Below are 23,777 nucleotides of genomic sequence, written 5' to 3'. Positions count from 1 at the left end.
TTCTTTTGGTATTTTTTCCTCGTTCCATATTTTCACTATTAGTGCATGCAGCTTTCTTAAGAGAGCATTTTCCCCGGCCTTGAGGAATTCTGCTGGTATACCATCCTCTCCAGGAGCTTTGTGGTTTTTTAGAGCTTTTATCACGTTGCATACTTCCTCCTCAGATGGATCTTGGATCTGTATTTGAGGATATATATATAATTCGTCTTCTTCTTCTGCTGGGATCCTGCCCGCATTAAGGAGGTTGCTAAAGTAATCCTTCCATATATTAAGGATATCTTTTTGGTTACAGGTAATTTTACCATCTTTACCTTTGACCCCAAATGTTCTAGGTTTAAAACCCTGTTTGAAATATCTCACCGAACGGAAAAATTCTCTAGAATTGTTATTTGTTCTGTCTTCTTCCGCTTTCTTTAACTGATCTTTCACAAAATTTCTTTTAGCGGTCCTCAGTGTCTTGTTTGTCTTTCTATTAATTCTTAAATATTCTTCCCTTTTTTCATGGTTGTCATCTGTAAGTAGTCCTGCCTTGGCTTTTTTTCTCTCCTCTATCATTTGCCGGCAGTCTTCATTGAACCAAGTTTTCTTGTTCTTTCTATTATTTTGGAACCCAACTACTTCCTTCCCTACTTCCTGAATTGAATCTCGAATAACTTTCCATTTTCCTTCTATAGAATCCTCTTCTTCCTTTTCTAAGGCTTGGAACCTGTTAGAAAGTTTAATCATGAACTCTTTCCTAATATTTGGGTTATCAAGTTTTTTGAGATCAAACTTTTGTTTTGTCTTTTGTATATCTCTTCTGTTTTTGCACACTTTTTGCCTTACTTTTATTATTATCAAGTAATGGTCCGTTCCACATTCTGCTCCCCTCTTGCTTCTAACGTCTGTGATGCAGCTTTTATGTCTATCCTCAGTCAAGACATGATCAATTTGGTTTTTTACTTGTCCATTTGGGGAGACCCATGTATACTTATGAATATCTTTTCTTGGGAAGGTGGTCGACATGATCTTGAGATTTTTTGCGCTTGCAAAGCTTATGAGCCTCATTCCATTTTCATTAGTTGTTTCGTGCAAACTGTTTCCTCCTGTATATTGTATCCAGCTTGGTTCATTTCCTACTTTTGCATTTGCATCACCGAGTAGAATTTTCATGTCATAGTCTGGTATACTTGTCATCAGCTGATCCAGATTGTCATAGAAAAAGTCTTTTACATCATCCTCTGCATCCTCTGTAGGTGCATAAAAGCAAATCACAGATATGTTCTGAAATTTCCCTTTCAGCCTTATGTAGCATAATCTTTCATTTACAGGTTCAAAGGTCATCACAGATTCCATAAATGTTTTTCTTACAGCAATTCCTACGCCTGCGTAGTGATTACCATCGTCACAGCCACTGTAAAAAAGGGTATGACTAGATGAATTCAGCTTGCCATTGAATGGCCATCTTGTCTCTTGGAGACCTACTAAATCTTAACCTTTCACATTGCCCTCTTAAATAGCAGAGGTTCAAAATGCCATACAATTTACTCTTATTTACCCATTTACGGCCAAGGTTTGAAGTAACAAAGTATTTGAACTTTTCAATGCATGTATGTATCATCATAAAGAACATAAAAGTTAGAAATATTGAGGAGATTAATTTATCTCTATGAAAAAAATAATGGTGTATTTCAACTACTTAGGAAGAATATGGCTCCCTCTCTTAAATGGCCAATATAAATTTTTCAATTCTTTCTTTGTCTTTTGTAACAGAAGGTCATTTCTACAAAGATCTCATATTGATTTCATTACCAGTTTACAGAGAAATTAACCATTAGGAATGGCATTTTTTAATATAAATTATGAAATACCTCTAAAAAAGTCTAAAAAACCATTTTCATAACAGATAAAGAATAAGAAAAGAGTGAATGAATTTGACAAAACATTTTGGTAACAGAAAAAGAATAATAAAAGGGTGAATGAATTTGACAAATAAATTTTTTCATTTGAAAAATATGATTTACTGTTATGATTTCATATGGAGATGTTCAGATAGAAATTTTTTCTCAGGGTCCATTCTCACAGACTTGAGTGTAACACGGTCAGAAGATAATTGTATGATTAATTTGGATGGTATGAGTTTGAGATCTGGAAAAAACTGGAAACAACAAAGGCCATCATACGGAGGTGGAGATGTACTTCCTACCAAATGTAGGCGATCATCCATCCGCTTAAGTGTGAGTATCCTCATTTATTGCTGGAAAATTAGATGCAATGTTTTTGAATAAGCAGTTATTTTAGATAACCTTGCTTCTGTGAAGAAATAGCACGTACATATACATGTGTATTAATGTTACATTCATCCAATTTAAACCAAACTGATTCCATTGATACATCTGATATTTATAAATTAATACATACATTTTCTCTGATATCAGTCACAGCTATTCAGCCCTTGTAATCACATGGAAATATTTTAACCAGCCTTATCAAAAATATCTTACCAGTTCCTAATTTAAATCAGATCTGACATTGGTCACATGTGAATGAAGTATGGAAATTGTGGGCTCAATAAATTTCTGTTATTGTGTTCCATATTATTTCTGTTGGTTCAATAAAAGTTCAATAATACTTTCTCACCTATTCCATATATTCCACACTGTCCAATCACATATCTGAAATTTAATTGTGATTGGTAGTTGCTTTTTAATGAATCGTGTGAAAAATCACTGACTTCTCCTGGCATTGTATCTGCATGAAGGAAAGTCCATTCTAATAACCAGAAATGAAAAATCATGTCAGTAAGTGCACCTGGTCTTTGCATTTGCATACTTAGGTCCTTAAATATTGATGCTTTCTCAACTGTTTGTCACCAGAAACATATGTGATACTCACATTTGCTGTTATTTACTTTTCGTTGGTTCCTGATTATCACTGATTTAGTGTTTCAACTCAAAGGTTTATTTGGATTTGTGAGGCTACAACTCACCCCAGACTAAGCCATGGCATTTGAATTTTGCTTATTCAGGGTGATTGGCAGAAGTGCCTTTCCTTGGGGCACCATACTTGTCGAGGGACTTCACAGTGGATTTATTGATACTTTCTTCAGACTATGCCCTAAGTGCAAGTTCCTCTACGCCACACTGCATCACGTTGGCCAACTCCATTGACACCAACTTTGAAATTTTGGGCACGCTTAAATTTTTCGAATGTTTGTAACTCTGGAAATCGAATTTTCATCAGAAGAGGACTTAACATATAGCCGATTTACTATTGGTAATGAGTGGGTCACCATGATTCCATGGGAGAGAAGCTTATTATATGATGTTACGTGGATAATGCAGATGTGTCTCCTACTGAAGAAAGAACCATAATTGTCCCTCTTGGGCACAGTTCACTAGGAGAACTTAAACATAGCACAATGTTTATGACATAGAGTAGTGTATATCCACCTAAATGCCGTTGCTTACCCCTGGAACTCAGTAATAAAGTTTATTTTATAAGCGCAGGGACCGGGACTGAGGTTTGTAATTTTGTAATAATGATGCTTTTACTATGGATGGGATTAGCCTTTTATTTTGGGACCAGCGATTTACTTTGTAAAAATGAGAACTTTGTAATAATGTTGTTCGTAATAACTGGAGTCTACTACACCCATGCCTCGTATAGCGAGAGGGATGCGTTCCTTGGGGTCTTTGTGCTGTACCAATTTGTGTTTTATGAGAGCGTTTTAACATAGGGAAGATAGGGATGCATTCCTGGTAGCGTAGGTGTTGGGTATTGAATTTCCTCTAAACCATATACATATATTCCTATTAATTGCCTTAGAAAACTTTATTTATGTAAACTTTTAAAGTTTAAAATATCTTTAAAGATAGTGGGCACGCATTCAAATACTTTTATTCACATAAAAAAAATTCGTACGTGCTTTTGAAATTCCTTCCTGTTGTGCGGGTGGGCTAAAATTGCTTTGTCAGGGGTTCGCAATGCATTGTCGACAGTTGACGAATTTTCAAACCAGTCTAAAAACAATTATTATGTCACCCAGGCCCCTTTGTCACTCATCCAAATAACAGGCTAGTGCTAATTGGAATACCATTTCATTGCTTGCGGAGTTTGTGAATGATAAATCATAACTGGCTGTAATTTAAAGTCCCCCGAGGCATTAGCAACTTTGCAAAACAGTCTTTAAATGCCTTGAAATCTGACCCAGTTTTACTCTCCTGACAGTGAATGAACGAGATTGCATTCTTTTCCAAAACAATATCATCTTGTCAACGCTAAAAACTAGTTGAGGGGGAAAGGAGCCACTTTCAATCACAGCTTGGAGTTCATCAGAAAATGTTGTGGTGACTGAACTATCAACACCTAATATCGCCGCACTGAAAATACCTGCTTGCAGTTTAAAATTCTGGAACCAACCGGAGCTTTCAGTGAATGTCTTGGAGCAATTACAACCTTCGTCTTTTTGTACAGATTCACAATGAACTTTCCGTATGTATTGACCGCTTGGTTGAAGTTGGCATGGCTGAGGTCACTGATTTTTTAACTTCGTCTTTTTTCAGAATAAGGCATCGTGAGTTTATTCTTCTGCGCCGTATCGCTGTGACACTCTCCATTTTCAGAGCAATTGACCTCTTTAAATTTCTCTTCTAGGTTTATAGTTTTTCTTGATAACTTCTTCATTTTTCTACCAGTAATCCTATTTTTTGCCATTTTTTCTTTGTTTTTACTCTATATGGCTCTATCAAAATCACCTTCTATTGCTGCACTGTATACCTGAGATGCAGAGGGCCTAAGACTGCTGGGAGGGAATGAAGGCATTGTGTTTGAGACTCTATAGTGGATCATTTTATGTGTTGATGCTATTCATATGCAACTCGGCCACCGCTCCATTTCTCCCCCTTGAATCCCGATGATCTTGAAGGCTTTAGCGTAGACCCTCTACCTGGAAGTTAAACGCCCGACAACCTATGATGGCAAAAATTACATCTCAAACCGTATTACTTAAAAAAAATCATTACCACTAGCTCCATGCATAATTAATGATTTAAATTAACTATTGTCATTCTGTTTTGGAGACAAGATAAATTACTTTGGTAGGGTGGCTATCTGGACCCGATGATGAGTAATGCTTTTGGCCATTGCACAGCAATGGATTTCGATTAATATATAAACAAAAAATAAGATTTCAGGCAAGCAATACTATTAATGTGTGTAAAATGAAAGCAATTTCGTGTGTACTTAGTGCAAGTTCACGTTTTATCATGAGACCGTTAAAGTTTTTCATTAGGCTACACTGTGTTGCGATGTTTCCCCTAGGAACAAATTTGTGCTATATCGAAATTGGGCTATATGAGGCCTGGATGTATATCATTATTGGGGATGTCTGAAGGCTTGACTTGGGATTTGAACCTACAGCCATTTTGGTCAGGAGTCCATTTCTGTACCCACTGGACCATCACATTACCCCAATTCCTGATAAATAGGAAATTAATCATGTTGATTTAGACTAGTTCTCATATGTTCTGCACTCTTCATGTAGTGTGATATCTACATTACTGAGATACATAATCTGTAAATTTTTCAGAACAATCATATCATTGAAGCAGCAGAGGAATGGGATCATCTGGAAGCTACAAATACCGTTTGTGTTTCGCGACGGCTATTTAATGATGCGTACCTCATGGAATCTAGCGAATACAAGGAAAATGTTACGGAAGCTGCTCCTAACGTCAGGGAAACACGGATGTCATCCTCTACTCATAATAGTAAGAAAAACGTTTACTTAGATAATATTCTCTTGAGGGAAGTGATTTAATGGAATATGTAGTGTGGCTTTGTGTAACCATAAGCATGGTTTGATTTGAGTTATGTTATAGTATTTTTAGTACATCTGTTCCTGTTAAATATTGTCACAAGACTGATTACGTATTTTACCTTTTGATGTCTGCGGTGGGGTGAATGAATTTTGTAGCACAGTCCTGGGAGTCTTGACATAGCAATGATTTGGCAATGCCACTGAACCTGCTACCGAGAATAACAAACACTCAGTGCATAAAGCAAAGGCCTTCTTCTCGAGTGATTAAAAATGTTTTTGATGCCCATCCAAGGACATTTTGATCTGTGATTCTTATGGGGGGTATCATGGGCCACGGCAATGCTTGCCTCCATCCTCTCTTGTCCAGAAATCAAACAGAGACCATTAGTGAATTCGAAATTAGTGTATTTGAAAGGAAAGAAACCAGAATGGAAAAAAAGAAGTGGCATGCTAACTCATACTTTTCTAAGGACTGGGTTGCTGATTCCATGATAATCCATTTCATTTATAATACGCTTCACAATTCATTTATAATACCCTTAACTTCCCACTTGTTATAAGTGCACTTTTAATTGGCATTCTTGCTGTATGAGTACGTCTTTATTAACCCTCATATGGATTTGCTGCGCCTTAGCGGCGTTCGTGGTTTTTAAAGTGGTGTAAAATTTTTCCATTCCAATGAATCATTTTGAAATTTTCAGTAGTCTATTTTTTCTGCTTTTTTTGTCTATATTTAAAATTTTGTTAGCATAGTGTCGATAGGTTACATTTTATTGGCCTCTAATGGAAAAAGTTACGTCGTTGGATTTTCGGCGCCGCTGCGGCGCTCAGTATTTCCTCGTCGCTACGTCGTTGACTGCACTCTCAATGTTAATGTCAAAGCATTTACGGTTCGTATGAAATGCTATAATATATTTATAATCATATTATTTATATTTCTAAACATTATAAACAAAATAAAATTGTTAAACAAAAGGAAAATACTACCATACCAATTTTGCTTTCTATTTTAGCTAAGAATCGAAATATTTACCTCGTTATGATGTTCATTGACAAAACTTCATCTTTTTACAACAATTATTCATAAAAACTCATGGCTAGTCAAAGTTGTTTTTTCATGGGCCGCTGGCTTAGTTTTGCTTGGGCCGAGAATTTCCTCATCGCTACGTCAGGGTCTGCACTCTCAACGCTAATGTCAAAGCAATTATGTTTCATATGAAATGCTATAATCTATTTATAATACTATTATTCAATTTTTTAAACTTATAATCCAAGTGAAATTGTTTAACAAAAGGAAAATATTGCAATACCAATTGTGCTTTCATTTTTAGCTAAGAATCATTATGTTTGCTTCGTTATAATGTTCATTGAAAAAACTTCATCTTTTCGCAAGAATCATTCATAGAAACTCATGGCTAGCCAAGTTTTCCTTGTTTTTTCCGTGGCTTCCGACTTAGTTTTGCTTGGGCACCTTCTACGATCCGCGTCCACGCACCTACCGTGGTGATAGCCACCTTTGGGTAAATCCTAGGGTGACTCTGTTTAGAATTACTCCAAGCAGCAATTCTAAGAAAAATTTAACGCAATGCATTATCCGAATTCGTAGAATAATGCTTCCTCACCGTTGTGTGAATATTTCTCGCTGAATGAGTAACTGTAACTTGCCAGGAGATTCAGAAGTTTCACCGACTACCGTGAAGAACACATCGCACAGTTATTGTTATATGTCTTGTACCTTTCATTCGAAAAAAATCCCTTTGCGGCTACGATAGTCTATACAAAATTGCTGGCGTTTATATAGCTACTGATGACGTGACAGTTTACCATTGGGGTGAAATCAAGATAACTACCCAACTAATTGTGTGATAGAAAATAATTTTTTTCCTGACGATGAGTTTAGACTTTACATGGTAAAAATCGTTTCATTATGAATAGGTGAAAAGACAATTTACCGTGAGGTGAAAATTTGTGAGCATTATTCTCGTTTCTTTGTGTTCTGAAATGCACAGATGTTTTATGCATTTGGGTTGTTACTAACGTAAAGGAGTGAGTGAGGAGGGGAAATAAGAAGGAATGCCAGGAGGTTGTTTTGAGGTGAAGGGGTGGTAGTGTGTCGACTGCCAAGGATCGGGGAATACCCAGATCGTTAGGACAGGTAGGAGTAGAAAATCCTTATCGCAAAAAAGGTTGGGAGTGCAAGGAGGCAAGTAGATACAAAAGCCTGCTTTTTCTTCATCCTTCCAACGCTGCATGAGGGACAGGGAACAAAAGCATGGTCAAAACGCTCCGCGGTGGCCCTCCCTTCATTCCAAGAAGGTCCAGCTCGGTGGGTCATTAGGGTGGAGAGAAGTTCAATCAAGTTTTGTGGGAGGGGGGAAGAAGGTGGTGAATGACGAATAAGGGAGCTTAGTGGGAAGGTATGGACAGTCTCAATGTTTGGGTCAGTGAAACGCTAAGAAAGGAAACGGAAAGAAAATGTAAGGGAAGTCTTTCCAAAGTGAGGGTATTTTTGTCACCCCAGAGCATTCTTTCATCAGTTTCTCACGCAGAGCTGGACGAAAGAAAAAAAGGCAGCTGCCTCTTCTCCCCTACCACTAATACCACATACTTCTAAGAATTTTTTTTTTTTTGGATTTCCCACCAATCCAGGAGTAAAACCTAATCTGGTGCACTCCGACGCAAAACATGCATATCCATATCCAGGGAAACCTTTCTCTTGGGCTACACGTCCCAGTGGGGGAATAGGGCTCTGTGGTAGGAAAAGAGTACCGACTCTTCTAGCTCCAACTCCAAAGAAGCGCTAGGTTCTTTGACACGTCGCTTATCTTCCCATATTATTTATATTTCAAATCCCGTCAGACTTGATTCTTTTAATTGCAGGACATAAGCTCCCAGAATATTCGTAAGATTTGTCTTGATCGCCAGAATCTTGTAAACATCATGAAAGTTACACTCGTCTCTTATCACTTAACTTACGGCTGTTCCATTATTAACGTTTAATACCTTATCCTTCTACGTACACTGCAAAGATATAACATATGGGTGGACGCAGTGAAGAAAAATTATGTCATATGGGCATAAACGAATATTATTAGGTCATCATTTTTAGTATTAAGATACATAAAATTATAAACAATTTAAACATTAAAAAGCGGAGTTTGTAGAGCTATGCATGTCAGAAAAATATTTCAAACAACAATTACACACGAAATTAAAACTTTCACTCGAAAATAACAAACAAAGGGAACTGAAATAAAGAGCATTACGGCAAGAAATGGAAAAGAATGCAGCGTTCAAGATTTTTTGTTATAACTTCAACAATAAGGGTTTAAATCTAGCAGAACACGGTAAGAAATAAAGATAATAGATGTATTTACCATTATCAATCAGAAAATATGTAAATTCAGACTAATTTTGAAAGATAATAGCAAAAAATGACGCAGCGCCGCTGCGGCGCAGTAAATCCAACGACGTAACTAATTTTGTAAATCCATATGAGGGTTAAAATAAAAATAAAATTTAAAAATAATCCCAATTTGCTTTAGTGAAGAGGAGATGTAGATGCTAGCAAAGCTTTGAATGTTTCAAGATTCCTCTTGGGTAATGCATGGATTGTGGGAGAACCTCTCTCGGGGGGCTGCTTTAGTAGAGCTAATTTTGTTTTTCAGTGTGTGCTGAATTGCTTTTTCCATTGATTATATGTAGTATATGTATTGTTATACTTATCTTCATAGTTGGATTTTATGTGCCTGAGGCCTAAAGTTAAAAAATCACTTCAATATACAATGTGCAAAACAATGAGCATATAGCTGTGCTATGAGTATGCATCATTCATTAATTTTTTTAAATGCATGTGTTAAATGTATAATAAAGTAGCATAAAAACAGCAATGTTTTTTACATGTTTTACTTCTTACGTGATGCACGTATAAATGTTATTCCAGGGTATTAAATATATGTACTAAAGAACTATCTGCTGTACTTCCATGTGAATAAATTAGTGCTAAGGTCCATTTCACATGGATGCGATGGACCTTAGCACTAATCTATTCACATGGATGCGAATGGTCCGCACTGCACGCTATGTGCATGGATAAGGTTACATTGCAGTTAATGGAAGCTTACACATGAGCAGGGGGGCAGCCAGGAATTAAGGCTGGGGGAGGTTTAGGTGCAACTAATACCGGGGTGTGTGGGGGTATGGTATACCCACCTGGATAAGCAGTAGATGCGAGATTAGTAAATTGCAGAATAATAATATAAATGGTTCAAAATGGTGAGTTTTACGGCTTTCTGGGGGATATTTTGTTAATCCTTACGCTATTCTATTAGTAATATCAATCTAATTAAGTAAAATGGATTAAGGTAAGGTGGGGTAAGTGCGACCCATAAATAGCATACATCAACTTTAACTAGCTTAGGAAAATTTTCTAGGCTAGCTAAAAACAGGAGATTCAATGTATAATATGTATGTGAATCACTGAAAATGATAATTAGATTTAAAATCCTCTCTCTGTAAAGTGGTAATTTTTATAAATTTTTACTTACAATCTTGTAGAGGGATCGCACTTACCCCGTACATGGGGCAAGTGCGTCCCATGGCTGTTGTGCAATATGTTTACACATTACGCGGCGCATGGGGTAAGTGCGATTTGCCCAGAAATTCAGCAGTACATTGCTTTTTAAAGTACCAAATTATGTTTAACCATTCTTGAGAAATCAACTTTTATCTTAGGTAATGTAAGCAGATTTTTTTTTCGCGTTTTTTGGTTAATTATGGCACAGTATGGAATTGTTGTTTAATGTGTTTTTTTAATGATAATAACAGTATTCAACTGTTACACATTAATTCAAAAGTGTATTTAAAATATCTAGTGTGCATAAAAGTGGAATTAATAAAAATAAATAAAAAATTATAAATCCTGCATATGACAACAAATCTGAATATAAACTAGATTGTAATGAACAAAGAATTTCTTCTCTAATGTAATTTACGTTATTAATATAAAAAAGCAAAATGAAGAAAAACTCATGGTCTTCAACCAATTCAACATTGAATATTTATTTGTTTATTTTAAGTTTTACCCCGAGAAAGATAGGCAAAACGTTAACTTTCCTCGACGGCCGACAGAGGGCTTCGGCAATATTTTTACGACATCTTCCCTGTGTCTGTGACCATCTGGAAGGGTAAAGGCGACGTCGCAGAATGCTCCAACTACCGCCCGATCCGGCTTTTATGACACGCCATGAAAATATTCGAAAGAGTGATTGATGCTAGGCTCAGACACATTGTTCACATCACACCCAACCAGTGTGGATTTGTAAAGGGGAGTGGCACAACAGACGCAATACACGCAGCTAGGATGCTCTTGGAGAGGCACCGAGAGAAGAACAAGCCAGTGCATATGTCTTTCCTTGATCTGGAGAAGGCCTTCGATCGCGTGCCACACAACCTTATCTGGCATGCCCTCAGATCTCACGACGTCCCTGAAGTCTACGTGTCATGGGTGAAGCTTCTCTACACCATCGTCACCAGCTCCGTCCGTTGCCCATCAGGAATATCACCGCCTTTCCCAATCACTGTTGGCGTCCACCAAGGATCGGCCCTCTCTCCGCTCCTTTTTATCCTGTGCATGGACACACTCACGGCCTGTCTCCAAGAATCACATCCTTGGTCACTACTGTTCGCCGATGATGTCTTCCTTGCCAGCACCACCAGACCCGAATTACAGCAGCGAACTCAACTATGGAAGGTACGACTCGACAACTATTGGTTGCGATTAAACACCAAGAAGACTGAGTACATGGAGTGTGGACCTCAAACCGATGGCACGATCAGCATCGACGGTGAGGACCTTGAAAAGGTCGAGAAGTTTAAATATTTGGGCTCTGTCATCAGCAACGATGGAAACACAACCGCCAACACACGAGCTCGAATTAATGTAACATGGCTGAAATGGTGCCAAGTTACTGGCGTATTGTGCGACCGTCGAATGCCCGAACGATTCAGGGCCAAAGTGTACAAGACCGTAGTCCGCCCAATGGCCCCATATGGAGCAGAATGTTGGCCAGCCACAGCAAATCAAGAACAGGCCATGCATGTCATGGAAATGAGGATGCTGCGATGGATCCTAGGCATCTCCCGCCTGGATCACATCAGGAATGAAGACATTCAGAAAAGAATGGGAGTTGCACCGATCACAGACAAGATGCGGGAGGCTCGACTGCGGTGGTATGGGCATGTGGTGCGTAGTGATGAGAACTCCGTGGCCAAAACAGCAATGTGGCTGAGTACTGAAGGACGCCGACCACGAGGACGACCAAAGATGCACTGGCTCGACAAAATTAAGGCGGACATGAAGACCATCAATGCCACGCCAGTAGATGCCCTGGATCGAGCCAAGTGGAGAAGACTTTGCAGAAAAGCGGACCCTGCAACAGTGCGGGACAAACGCTAGGATGAAGAAGAAGAGATCTTCCCTAGGTATTTCGCTGGAATCCTCATTCCGTGGACAGGTAAACTTAATTCAGTTCCAAAAAATGTCCTCAAAAAGAAAACCACGGCATCACCTTATTCATTAATCTCCAGAATTTTCCCTACATAGTGAGCAACTGACTTTTTGCTGCTGAATCTAGCCAGAATCCAATCTCCACTTTGAATGTTAGTCACCGAATTTGTTAAGCTTTTTCGACTCATGCTATCTTGTTTCAGGCATTAATACCATGTCGTCTACATCCTCCTCGTCAGAAGACATGATATTCAATGCCCTATCATAATCAATCAACAAACTGAAGTAAGCTATCTTTGTCAGATAAACCTTCAAAATAAAAGTTGATGAGAGGACTCTAATTAAAAGACCTAGTTTTATAAACTTCGGTGTTTTGCAACATTTATTTAAGAAAGTTTAACGCAAGAACTGCCAGACAGAAATTAAAAGTTTAACGCAAGAACTGTTAGTCAGAAACTAAAAATTCAATCCATACTTCAACCTCGTACCCTGGGGTAAGTGCGACAGGGGGTCGCACTTACTCCAGGCAACGGGGTCGCACTTGCCCCGGAAGGTAGGAATGGATGGTTACGATGGGGAAAGTGCGATCCCCCATCCAAACTAAATATAATGACCCGAGTTCCTTAATTTAAAGTAAAGCAAGGAAAACCAATCCATGAAGAAGAGAAAACAAGATATAGTTCTTACCTAACACCTCCGATGCGTTGATTCAGAGGGAACTGCGGTATAGCCTCTCCTCACAACCAACTAAGACTACGAGATGAATGGACGGGTATATTTCCTAAGCATGTGGAACGAGAAATTAAGGGATAAGTATTACAAAGTCGTTGGCTCTGGTTTCATTACTACGTGTAGAATATGTTGCACGACCGCCACCTGCTTCGAGAACGGAAATACGATTTTCCTGAAGGGGGGTCGCACTTACCCCGCAGTCGCACTTACCCCACCTCACCTTAAACTTAATAATTTCTCTGAGCTTTGGGGGGTTTTTATCCCCCAAAACCCCCCTCTCTCTGCGCCACTGCTCATGAGTGTGGACCGTCAGCATGCAGAGGAGCCATCCGCGTGGCCCCTCCCCTCCGTGGATCATCCACATGTGTACTGGCCACAGAAACATCTCTCTGTGAAAGCGAGATCTCTGAAATTAGTTTAAACTGTTTTTGTGAGATTAAACCGATTTTAATTTGACATGAATACTAGACTTAACATTTGTGATACGTACATGTATATTTTTGAGGATGTTTGTTGGAATTTTTAGAATGATGCTATCCTCCCCTCAATTTTTTCCCATATTTTCTTCCCAATGATTCCAATACAGGGTCTAGTATTTCAACATGGACCATGGCAAGGAATTCTGGAAGTGTTTGGTTGGCACCTGATGCTGGAATGAGCTTTGAAGCTATCAAGCGAATAAATTGCCGGCAGCACTGCTTTGAAGAGAAGACAGTCCTTAAACGTGAAGAATGCACTCCATGTGGGAAAAGGTTTGGCTCACTCTCTTAAATTATTGCATATTGATCTAGCTGTAGTTAGAGAAAAAATACAGTTAACTCTTGATTTTACGAAGTCAGTGGGACCGGAAAATTGGCACTTCGTAAAATCGAGTTTCGTAATTTCAAACCTTTTTCATAAGTCACGAAAAAATGTTCGCTTTTGTTTCTTCCGCCCTTTTTTGTCTTTAGTGGTCTTATTTAAATGTTTTTGGTGGTTATTCTCGGTATTATTCATAGAAAATGCTTTTTGTTATCGATTTATGCTGTGAAAGATCGTTAAATAATTATACCACCATAAAATTCCCATTTCTCGTTCATACTTCAACATCAACAATCGCTTAAGAAATTCCCGACCAGTTTAGAAAACGTAATGAAATAATGAATTGCAAAGTTTATTATAAGAATTTAATGTTATAAATTTGTGGTTAGGAGCGAATAACAACTATTAAGTACGTGTAAGATTGATATTTGTTTCCAGCACCCACGGAATTTTAGCGGCAGCCGGCCTAACCGCCATTTTTGTCGCCCTCTATCGCTCATTGACGTGAAAAAAAAAAGAAAAACGAGGGCCTTAACCCATTTCCAAAATAATCTTCGTAAGTCAATATTTCGAGTTACTCCGTATTTTCAGCTGAATGTGCTATCTTTTCAATTAGTTGTTTTCATTGAGATTCAGTCACGATCATAAATTACGTTGGATATCTTCTGGCGAATATTTGAAGTAAATTCTGTTTAAGTTCTCCGTCCGGATATTGTGCCTTATCATCTTTGCAGGCGTTGCTACGAAAGACTTTATTCTTCATCAGGACCATATTCTTCATACCGGGTGTGAAGTGCTATGTTCATATAGTATTTCTCTCTTCTTTTATGCCGACAGGAGCAAGGTTCCAACCGGAAAACGACAGGAGAAACATCTTCCATTAACGGAGAAATAAAGAGAATCGTTATTATCTGCATTGATTGTTTTCCTACAAGAGATGTTTCGTCATTTCTTAACGTGTGTTAAGCATTGGTTCACTTGCGTGAATTCCCAAAAATGACACGCAAAAACCTGTACGTTCACCTCATTTAGTTTTCGTGTTCCTTTCTCTGCCGTATTGAAAGTTATGCAAAGGATCATTGACATAGAGAAAAGATTTTCTAAGCTTTAGCACTAAAAAATAGTGGCACCGTAATCGTAAGTAAATATAGTGAGGAAAGAGCAAAGAAAATAATTTCAATTGAAACGTCAGCAGAGAAGAAGAGAGACAATAATAAGTGCGGCACCATTTCCCCGATAGTGGAAGATACTTCTTCAGCCTCTCTCTGGTTAATAACTTACCCCCGTTGCAGGTAAAGATGAACCATGCCCTTCTCCACAATCGAAAAACATTCCCAGTGGGTGGGGTGAATAAGAGTGGGATGGGGATTGCCTGAGGAAAGAAGTGGTCACCATATGGTGGGGTGAAGGGGGCAGGAGAAAGAAGGGTGGGGAAAGGGCCTTCAGCTCTGCCTCAGTTTACGTTTGGGGGCGTATTTTTGTACGACGCACTCAAGCTCTGTAACCTTAGGGAGGGAGTGAATGGGAAATGCTGGGGAAGGAGGGGTTTGGGATGCGTAAGGTGGGTGTCAGCAGGATCAGCAGAAGGCCGCGGGAGGAAGTAAACAAAGACTTTGGAAAGAAAGATCTCTCGGCATGGGAAAACGGGGAGACGTGCGAGAAGAAAGTTCATGGTTAGAGTTAGAAGTGCGTCTTCATTACGAGTAGCCTGAAAAATAAGTTGGTGGTTGATAGAGCCCAATACTTAAGATATTTAAGTTGTTTATTCAGGAAGGCTATCAAAGTATCTTAATGTTTGGAGGGCAGCGTGTACTTCTTTTTTATTTGGTGAAATTACTTCCTCACTTTCATCTTCGTCGTCACTGCTATCCTGACTAGTCTCAGCGGTCTCGGCCGCTGCTTCTTCCGACGTATGTACCGGCGTCCCATTGTCGCAAGCCCGCGGATCATCGTCAAGGGCAATATAATTGTTTGATGTTGCGCGCTGTGCTCTTCCTGCTTTTTCCAAGAATTTTTCAAAATCATCTTTTAAGCCTCTTATCTCCTCCGCGATTTTATCCGCTGCAGCTTCCTGAAGGTATAACGTAACGAATCAACCATAGCCGTGATATTATAGCAGTAGAATTACTAGTAGGCTAGTTGTATCGATTACCAACCTCGAGAACATCCTCATGATGCGCTATAAAAAGGAATCCGGCCGATTTCCAGCAATTTGCGATTGTAGTGGAGGAAATAAAGTACGTCTTTGAACCATGTTTCTGCGATGAAAAATGACAATTTTATTAACTTGGCCATTTTAGCAACGTTAACAAAATCGTTATTTCTCATCGCAGAAACATTGTTCAGAGACGTACTTGAATGCCGGATTGGCAGGAGTGCGATGCAAACAATTATTTTTTGATGATGGTATTGATTGATAGATTTTCAAAATGCAGTCAGAGCGGTCACTTTTGGGGAGGGAGGCCCCCCGCTCGGAGGGTCGAAGAGAGGGGCCAGCGAGGGTGAGCTCGTCGAGGAAAGAGTCCCACATAAGGGACCCTTCGAAGTGCTTCGGCGAAAAGTAGTCAAGTAGTCATCGAAGTACGTTCACAGTAGCCTGCCTTGCAAACGTACCAGGTACGTTCACAGCAGTGCAAAGGGTTAATTAGGGGTGTACGAAATACCCCGCGCGACCTTCCTGACATGTCAAATTACGAAGTATTGTCGATGCGATGTTTACGCATAGGCACGTAAATAGGGGCATTATGTCAGTCGCGATATTTTACTGAACTCCTACTTCCCCTAAATTCCCACCGTGAGGTTTTAGGTGAACCCTTTCTCTCCAAAGTTGCACTACCATTTACGATTTCACACTTTTAATGATCTTTTTTTATCCCCCAAAATCCCCCTCTCGCTGCACCACTGATCATAACAACCTACACTTTGACAGCAAATGAGTTGCTGGGTGGTTGGGTAAAGGAATACAATGTGAGTTCCATTTTTAATTTCTTTTTTTAGGATTAACTTTGGAAAAATTGCTTTGAAATGCGGTGATTGTAAAGTCGTCTGCCACACAGCTTGCAAAGACGAGGTTTCCCTTCCATGTGCTCCTTTGGGAAGCACACCAGCTGCTAAAAAGGTTAAAAAGGTTGGTTGAACATATCTCTCAATATTATTTCTCTTGTTGGGATGCAGTTCTTTGTCAAATGGTTTCCAAGGACCCCTTTAAAGTAATTCTTTGTTTATTGAATTCAATGCTTAACAATTGTATAATTTATTTGCTTTTTCTTCAAAACCGGTGATGATGTAATACATTTTGTGCTGTGAGAATCCATTTTAATATTTTTGACCGTAACTCATCACGTTAACTAAGCGAGCTAAGATCAATCTGGCTGATTCAGTCGTGGTTGTTGAACTAAGTGGTTTAACCAGACTGGTCTGAAAGCAGGTGGAGTGAGCTCAGTCAGTGCTTAATTTCGGACGGAATGCACCAGAACGGCATTCCGGCACCTCTTGGGGAAACTTGGGTCGTGTAAAAAAAAAAATCTGTTTTTTTAAATTTGCTAAAACAGGATTCAAGATTCCTCATCGTAAAGTATATTTCAAGTTCTAAAAATTGGAAGTTTTGATGGAGTGTCAGCTTTAATATTAAAATTATGTTAGGGTATGTGTAGGTATGTGTTCCCGTTCCTAAAATTTGAGAAATTAAGCACTGAGCTCACTTCCGAAACCTGAAATCTCGGCTCGGGCTGACCAGTACTGGTCTGATTGTCGAATGCATCAAGCGGATCCAATTCAGTCGCTCATTGTGATTCTTCCATGTCATCAGATAACCACTTTCTTTCCTTAAGACAATGCTTTTTTTTGTGTGTAATGGTCCTTTGCATTCCGTTTTGGTTCTAAAACTAGGCAAAAATATCCCAACCATAAATTTCCTCATTCAAAAGTTATTTATCCAGTCATTTTTATTGAAATGGTTAGCAGCAATAACATTCACTCGTGACTTTGTTGACCAATTTTCAACCTAAGTTCCTACAAAGAACAAATGATGAATCGTCTATTTAAGTAGAAATTGATCAAGTAAATTCCCAAGCAATTGTAATCGATCTCTCCCGTTGTTCCCCTTTCTTTTGATATACTGTTCTCTGTTCATTTTATCTTTGCTGGTGAGCTGGTGTGGCCAAAGCAAGTGGGCGTGAGGGGAGGGGAAGTTTCTCGTCACGTGACTTTCCCTTGACCAATCTGCAAATAGTAGGCGTGGCCTCAGTCAATCGCTCTCAGACCTCTGATGAGTTGACATCGTGAATCTGCTCGTGGACCAGTCTTGCCAAACCTCTCCTTGTTGGTCTCTTATAAGTATGCCTTTCACCTACGGTACCTCATTCAGCGGGATAGGTGACGATTTCATGGGCTTCTGTGGAAGGATTATCCTCAATACCTTCCAAATGAGTAGGTACATTGTCTTGGCTCATGTGTTTTCAGTGACAAAGTAGGGCAGCTATGTACAGCAATGGCAACAATTTGGCAACGTTACGTTAGCTCTTCCTCCCTCTCTTGGTACAACCCCTACCCCATTAGCAAAGCCTTCCTAAAGTGTCTGGTCTCTCACGAAAAATCGCCCGCAAACGTGAAGTGAAAAGATGATAGTATCAGATATCGGTTTCAATTTACCATTTGTAGTGTCTAGCTGTGATGATAAAACATTGATGTTATCCCTCTAATTTAATATTAAGACCCTAGATTAAGTCGACTTGATAGAGATTTACAGAAAAATGTAAACACAGGAGAGGAAGGCAAACTGAAGGATGGTAAAACTGATAGGTGAAGATGAATATGTTAAATCAATGTTGGTGAGTGCAACGCACAGCAATCACTTTCTCTTTTCAAATCAGTCTTAGTTTGGTTGGTAAACAATGTGAGTGTTGCAATGAGTGAATACTGTGACATTAAAGATTCTTTCCTTTAGGTCTCAATTGCTGATTATGCGCCAGCAGTTGCTCCCATGATACCATCAATTGTAATCCACTGTGTCAATGAAGTAGAATCTCGAGGTCTCAATGAAGTTGGAATCTACAGTGTTACTGTTTCAGAAGAAGATGTTAAATTTTTGAAGGTAGGTATTCAAGGAATCCCTTGGGAAATCTAATATTGTGATCAAAAAGTAATGAAATTGGTTTTTACCTGATGCTCCCATTTGCTTAAGGGGTACCCAAACTTCAAAATATGATATCACCTTTCCGACACTGTCATAAGCAGTCTCCATTGAGGTATAAAAGGGAGTCTTTGTATTGTCATGAAGTTTGAGCCCATCAGTCTGGGCGAAAAAATAATTTAAAAAAATTTAATTTCAGGCACTGGCTCTTGTGCAATGTCTTTATTTTCCATTCAGTTGTCAATGATTTAAAGGATAGCATTTAATGAAGATGTGGATGCATAATTTGCTCCATTTTTTAATATTATCTATCCAACTTTATCTTCCAATCTATTTATCCAACTTTATCTTCCCATGTCATGCAAATGTAATGCATAATTAATAGTGCTCTTGATACTGAAATCATTACGTACTCTTTTAGCATACATTTGAGGGAAATTTCATGACTGCTGAATAAGACATAGCATTGTAGATATGACATCTGCTTCTCCAAAAGCTACTTTTACTTCAGTTGTGTTTCATGGACGAGATTCTCAAACATACACTATGAAGCCAAAGCTTTACGTGCCCTTATTAATCTTTTTATTACTAATAACTTTTCATTTCCTGCAGGAGAAATTCCTGGAAGGCAAAGGGGCCCCTAATCTCCATGGATATGATATTCATGTGGTGTGTGGTGTCTTGAAAGACTTTCTCCGCAGCCTGACTGAGCCTATCATATCTTTCTCTTTGTGGGATGACTTTGGTAAGGCAGCAGAATCAACTGACGCTTTAGATTCGGTTGCTTTGCTGTACCACCTCATTTCGGAGTTGCCGAGACCCAATCGAGATACTCTGGCATACTTAATTATTCACTTGCAGAAGTAAGTTTGTTTTAAATAGCTGAATGTAAAGTTTTAATTGTTAAGGAAATTGGCTAGTATAATTTGCATCGGGCATTACATATCAATTTTTTGTTGGGGTTTAATTAATGATAAATTCTAAAGATCAGGTTGGAAATGTATGGTGATCATTTGATTGATATAAAATTCCAGCCTATTATGTGTGCCATTGCATTTTCTTAATTCATAAATTTACTAAAGTGTGAATCGGCTGGCTCATTGTTTTAGATCAATGATATTAAATGTAAATAATATCTTTCATTTGGCAGATTCGCTACAGTACCTATTCCATTGGTCCAAAGTTTTGGGCTATCTGTGAGGGGCAAGAATATTGGCCAACACTTACCACATTTTTCAAAGCCATGCAAATTTTTACTGTCATAGACTTTTGAATTTAAGCATGAAAGTAGTATTTAAATGTGATGCAAAGTTTATGAAAAGTGGAATTCCCTATTTGGTATACCAGCATGCATATGCATACATAACTTATCTTTACCTCCAGTGTCCGCAACTCTGGCTGTTCATTTGCAATCTCGCGTTCATTTTGATTTCGTGTTCATTTGAACATTTGCATTCGATGAACAGGATGTGATGGTTCAGGTTCGCGGTCAATTTACGGGTCAGTTATCTGTTCGTAATTTATGCTATGGTTCAAAGTTAATTTAAACGTTAGGTTAAAACTTTATTTTGATTAGTTATATTAATGCAAAAATTTATTTCAGCAAACAGAAAAATATTTTAACAGAGAAATATTTTGCAATTAAATTATTCGTAATAGAATTAACTTTTAACTGGGTTAATCTGTATTTTACCCTGCGTCGCTTTAAGAGGTCTGAACTGATGATTTTGGGAAACAAAAATTTGGCTTCAACTTTCCTCAAATTACTTGTTTGTAGTGTAATTAGACATCGAAGGGGAAGAACTTGGTACTCTTCCGGAGAAAGTCTATGGAGGCATATATCCATCATTTTCAAAGGAATAAGAACAATACGATACCAATGGTAATTTTATTTGATGACATTAGGTTTTTCACATCGCAACATTTTATGTATTTTATTGTGACCACTTACCTTAATTGCACATAAATACACCACAAAGTGTTTACTTTTTCTTTGCTTTCCACGTTTAATATTTAAATATGTTACTGAATTCCATGTGTGTAACATATTTTACTATTTTTTTACATTATACCAAAAGTACTAATTTAACAATGAAACTGTTAATTTATCACTGTCTTACACATGCTATTATTGACAGTTAATTGCATCGTAAGAGTGGATAGATATTTGAGACAGGCTGTAACAAGGAGAAAAAAATTGATTTCTTACAGAGAAGTCTAAGATATCAACAGATTTAGGCATTACTTGGTGGAACGATGAGATATTCATGGTTAAATAAAAACACAGTACTATTCCACAACCTTATATTTTTGCAGTCTACTAGTTTCAACGTTACAACGTCATTATCAAGACTAACTGAGAAAAGCATACAACATCCAGCCTTATTTATCCAACAATAGTGTGAGGGAAGGAGGAGGGGGGGGAACTAAATGAGGAGGAGCATTGAGCATTGTTGGTTGGGCATTGTTGGTTGGATAGGAGGTTCAAAGCACAAAGTATAAAAGTTTGGGGAGGTGGGATGGGGGCAGGCAGATAAAAGTCAGGTGGTAACGAGGTTAATGAGAAGGGGAGGAGGAAAGATTGTCAAGGAAGAAGTCAGATTTTAAAACAGTAGATAAAAAGTTAGAACATTTGAATACAGTCATATCATTAAAAATTTCGATGTTGCGTGCAAGAGTGCATTTGGTGATTTCTAAAATTTCTAAAATATCCAGTTTTACACTTTTGTCATGTACATGTAAAATATTAATATTAAAATCACTGTTGTGGCCGGATTCGGACAGGTGTTTAGAAAAGTGGGAAATGGAGTCTTTCAAACGAGCACTTCTTTTATGTTCATCGACACGAGTTTTAAACTTGCGGCCCGTTTGACCAACGTACACACCGTCACCTCCTTCCTTGGGCTACTCAATTCCCTCCACCGATCCATCAATTTTACAACTGAACTTGGAGGTGACTCAATCCACTTCCTAGATCTTACGATTTCCCTCAAAGAAGGCAAACATGACTTCTCAATCTACCGGAAAAGTACCTTTACGGATGTACTTATCCCCGCAGACTCAAACCATCCTTACTCCCACAAGATTGCAGGCATTAACTCTATGCTAAACAGACTCCTTTGTATACCAATGACTGCTTCAAGTTTCAACCAGGAACTTGATGTTATTAAATCGATATGTTCTAATAACGGCTATCATTATGACCTCATCCGTAAATTACTGGCCAAAAAAACCCGAATAAGAGTATCGCCCACCCTAACCAGTTTGCTGCCGGTCCCCAAAACAGAACCCAAACGGTGGTGCAAATTACCTTTCCTTGGCCCCCTGTCTTACAGTGTTCACAACCTCATACCCAAAGACAAATACAGAGTGTGTTTTTACTCCCCGACCTCCCTTGGTAAAGTGATTTTTAACTCCAAGGACAAAGTGAATCCTGAAGACAAAAGTGGTGTCTATGCCCTGACATGCGACGAGTGCAACGGTGTGTACGTTGGTCAAACGGGCCGCAAGTTTAAAACTCGCAAGTTTAAAATTCCACACTAAGCTTTCATTTACTCTAAACGTCCGATAAACAGTATTTTCTACCTGAATGACCGTGACTGTTCGCCATGACCAGATATTTTGAACTGTTCTTTTTACTGAACAGGTTCAAAGAGAACGGTTCATCAAAATGAACAGTTAAACCCACGTATAGCTGGTTGCATCATCATTTGGGTAGTCATCACTTCGAAATGCTATGTTCCTAGATGTAACATTTTTTTAAGTTATAGTTTTCTCCTCTATGGTATTTAAATTCCCTATGGTTGCCCTTCACTGTCAGATTTCTTTATAATTATCCTTTTAATTCCCTTTAAATTAGTGTACCTGTACACCCAGTGAGAAATGGATCATCGAATCTACGTCGAATCTTCGTCGATTCGACGACTATGGATCGATATGTGGTCGATGTCGATTTTATTTGTTCAATCGATGATTTTTCGACGTGGTATTCTCATTGGTCAGCGGGGTCAGCGTGTTGATTGGCTGAGGGGGGACAAAGTGATGTTGTGATAAAGTCTTAAAATTAACGGTGAGACTATTAAAATATATGTGACACAAATAATAAAGCTAAAATTAAATAATTATTTCATTAATTCATACACATTAGTCTTAATCTCGGAGAACAATCTTTGATTCCTTTTCATTCTGTAACTTTACGGGAAGTGCATGACGTTGAAGCTTGAAGGCAGTCTCCAACAATCTCTACCGGTCTCTACTAATTTTTGGACTCTGTCGATCTGATAAGCCGGTTGAACCGTGGGAAACCTGTGTCGGTTGCTGTCGGTGTTTCGTTTCGTGTCATTTCGTTACCTTTAGCCTCTCGTCATAGATATCTACATCTCACATTTTTTCTCAAGGGTTTCTGATTATGTATTATTGAAGATAAATACGAATGATATTACAATTCACCATAATAAATTTGAAACAGTCTAATTATTTCAGCCTTCATTTGTTAAGACAATGCGTGCTCGAGTGAAATCCGTCGTTGGGGCAGCAATAGATGCTCTTCATTTGCCGTAAAGATTTATATTTCCGTAATTATTATTAGGAATCACAGGTAAGCAGACGGTATCACGTCGACATAGAAAACACGTCGATGACATCGAAAACACGTCGATTTTCGGACCATATAGACATCGATCGATGTCTTGGCTTCGACGTTTTATCGATGACTACTTCGACGTCGAATCGACGGCGATTCGATAACTCATTTCTCACTGGGACAGGCACACCAGGCACCTAATTTATAACACATCCCCCAATAT

General features: G+C 38.5%; 1 protein-coding gene across 1 annotated transcript in view; it reads left to right on the top strand.

Moving 5' to 3' along the window:
• LOC124164912 (rac GTPase-activating protein 1-like) overlaps positions 1–23,777 on the top strand; it is a 38,562-nt gene that overhangs the window by 12,416 nt on the left and 2,369 nt on the right. Inside the window, exons 4-9 of the mRNA XM_046542141.1 lie at positions 2,050–2,216; positions 5,570–5,750; positions 13,627–13,792; positions 16,839–16,968; positions 18,787–18,933; positions 19,585–19,835. Coding sequence (XP_046398097.1) covers positions 2,050–2,216; positions 5,570–5,750; positions 13,627–13,792; positions 16,839–16,968; positions 18,787–18,933; positions 19,585–19,835 — 1,042 coding nt within the window. The remainder of the gene's footprint in view (positions 1–2,049; positions 2,217–5,569; positions 5,751–13,626; positions 13,793–16,838; positions 16,969–18,786; positions 18,934–19,584; positions 19,836–23,777) is intronic.

Source organism: Ischnura elegans, chromosome 9 (genome assembly GCF_921293095.1).
Source record: "Ischnura elegans chromosome 9, ioIscEleg1.1, whole genome shotgun sequence".
NCBI classification, from domain to species: domain Eukaryota; kingdom Metazoa; phylum Arthropoda; class Insecta; order Odonata; family Coenagrionidae; genus Ischnura; species Ischnura elegans.
This window is presented reverse-complemented; position numbering and strand designations above follow the sequence as displayed.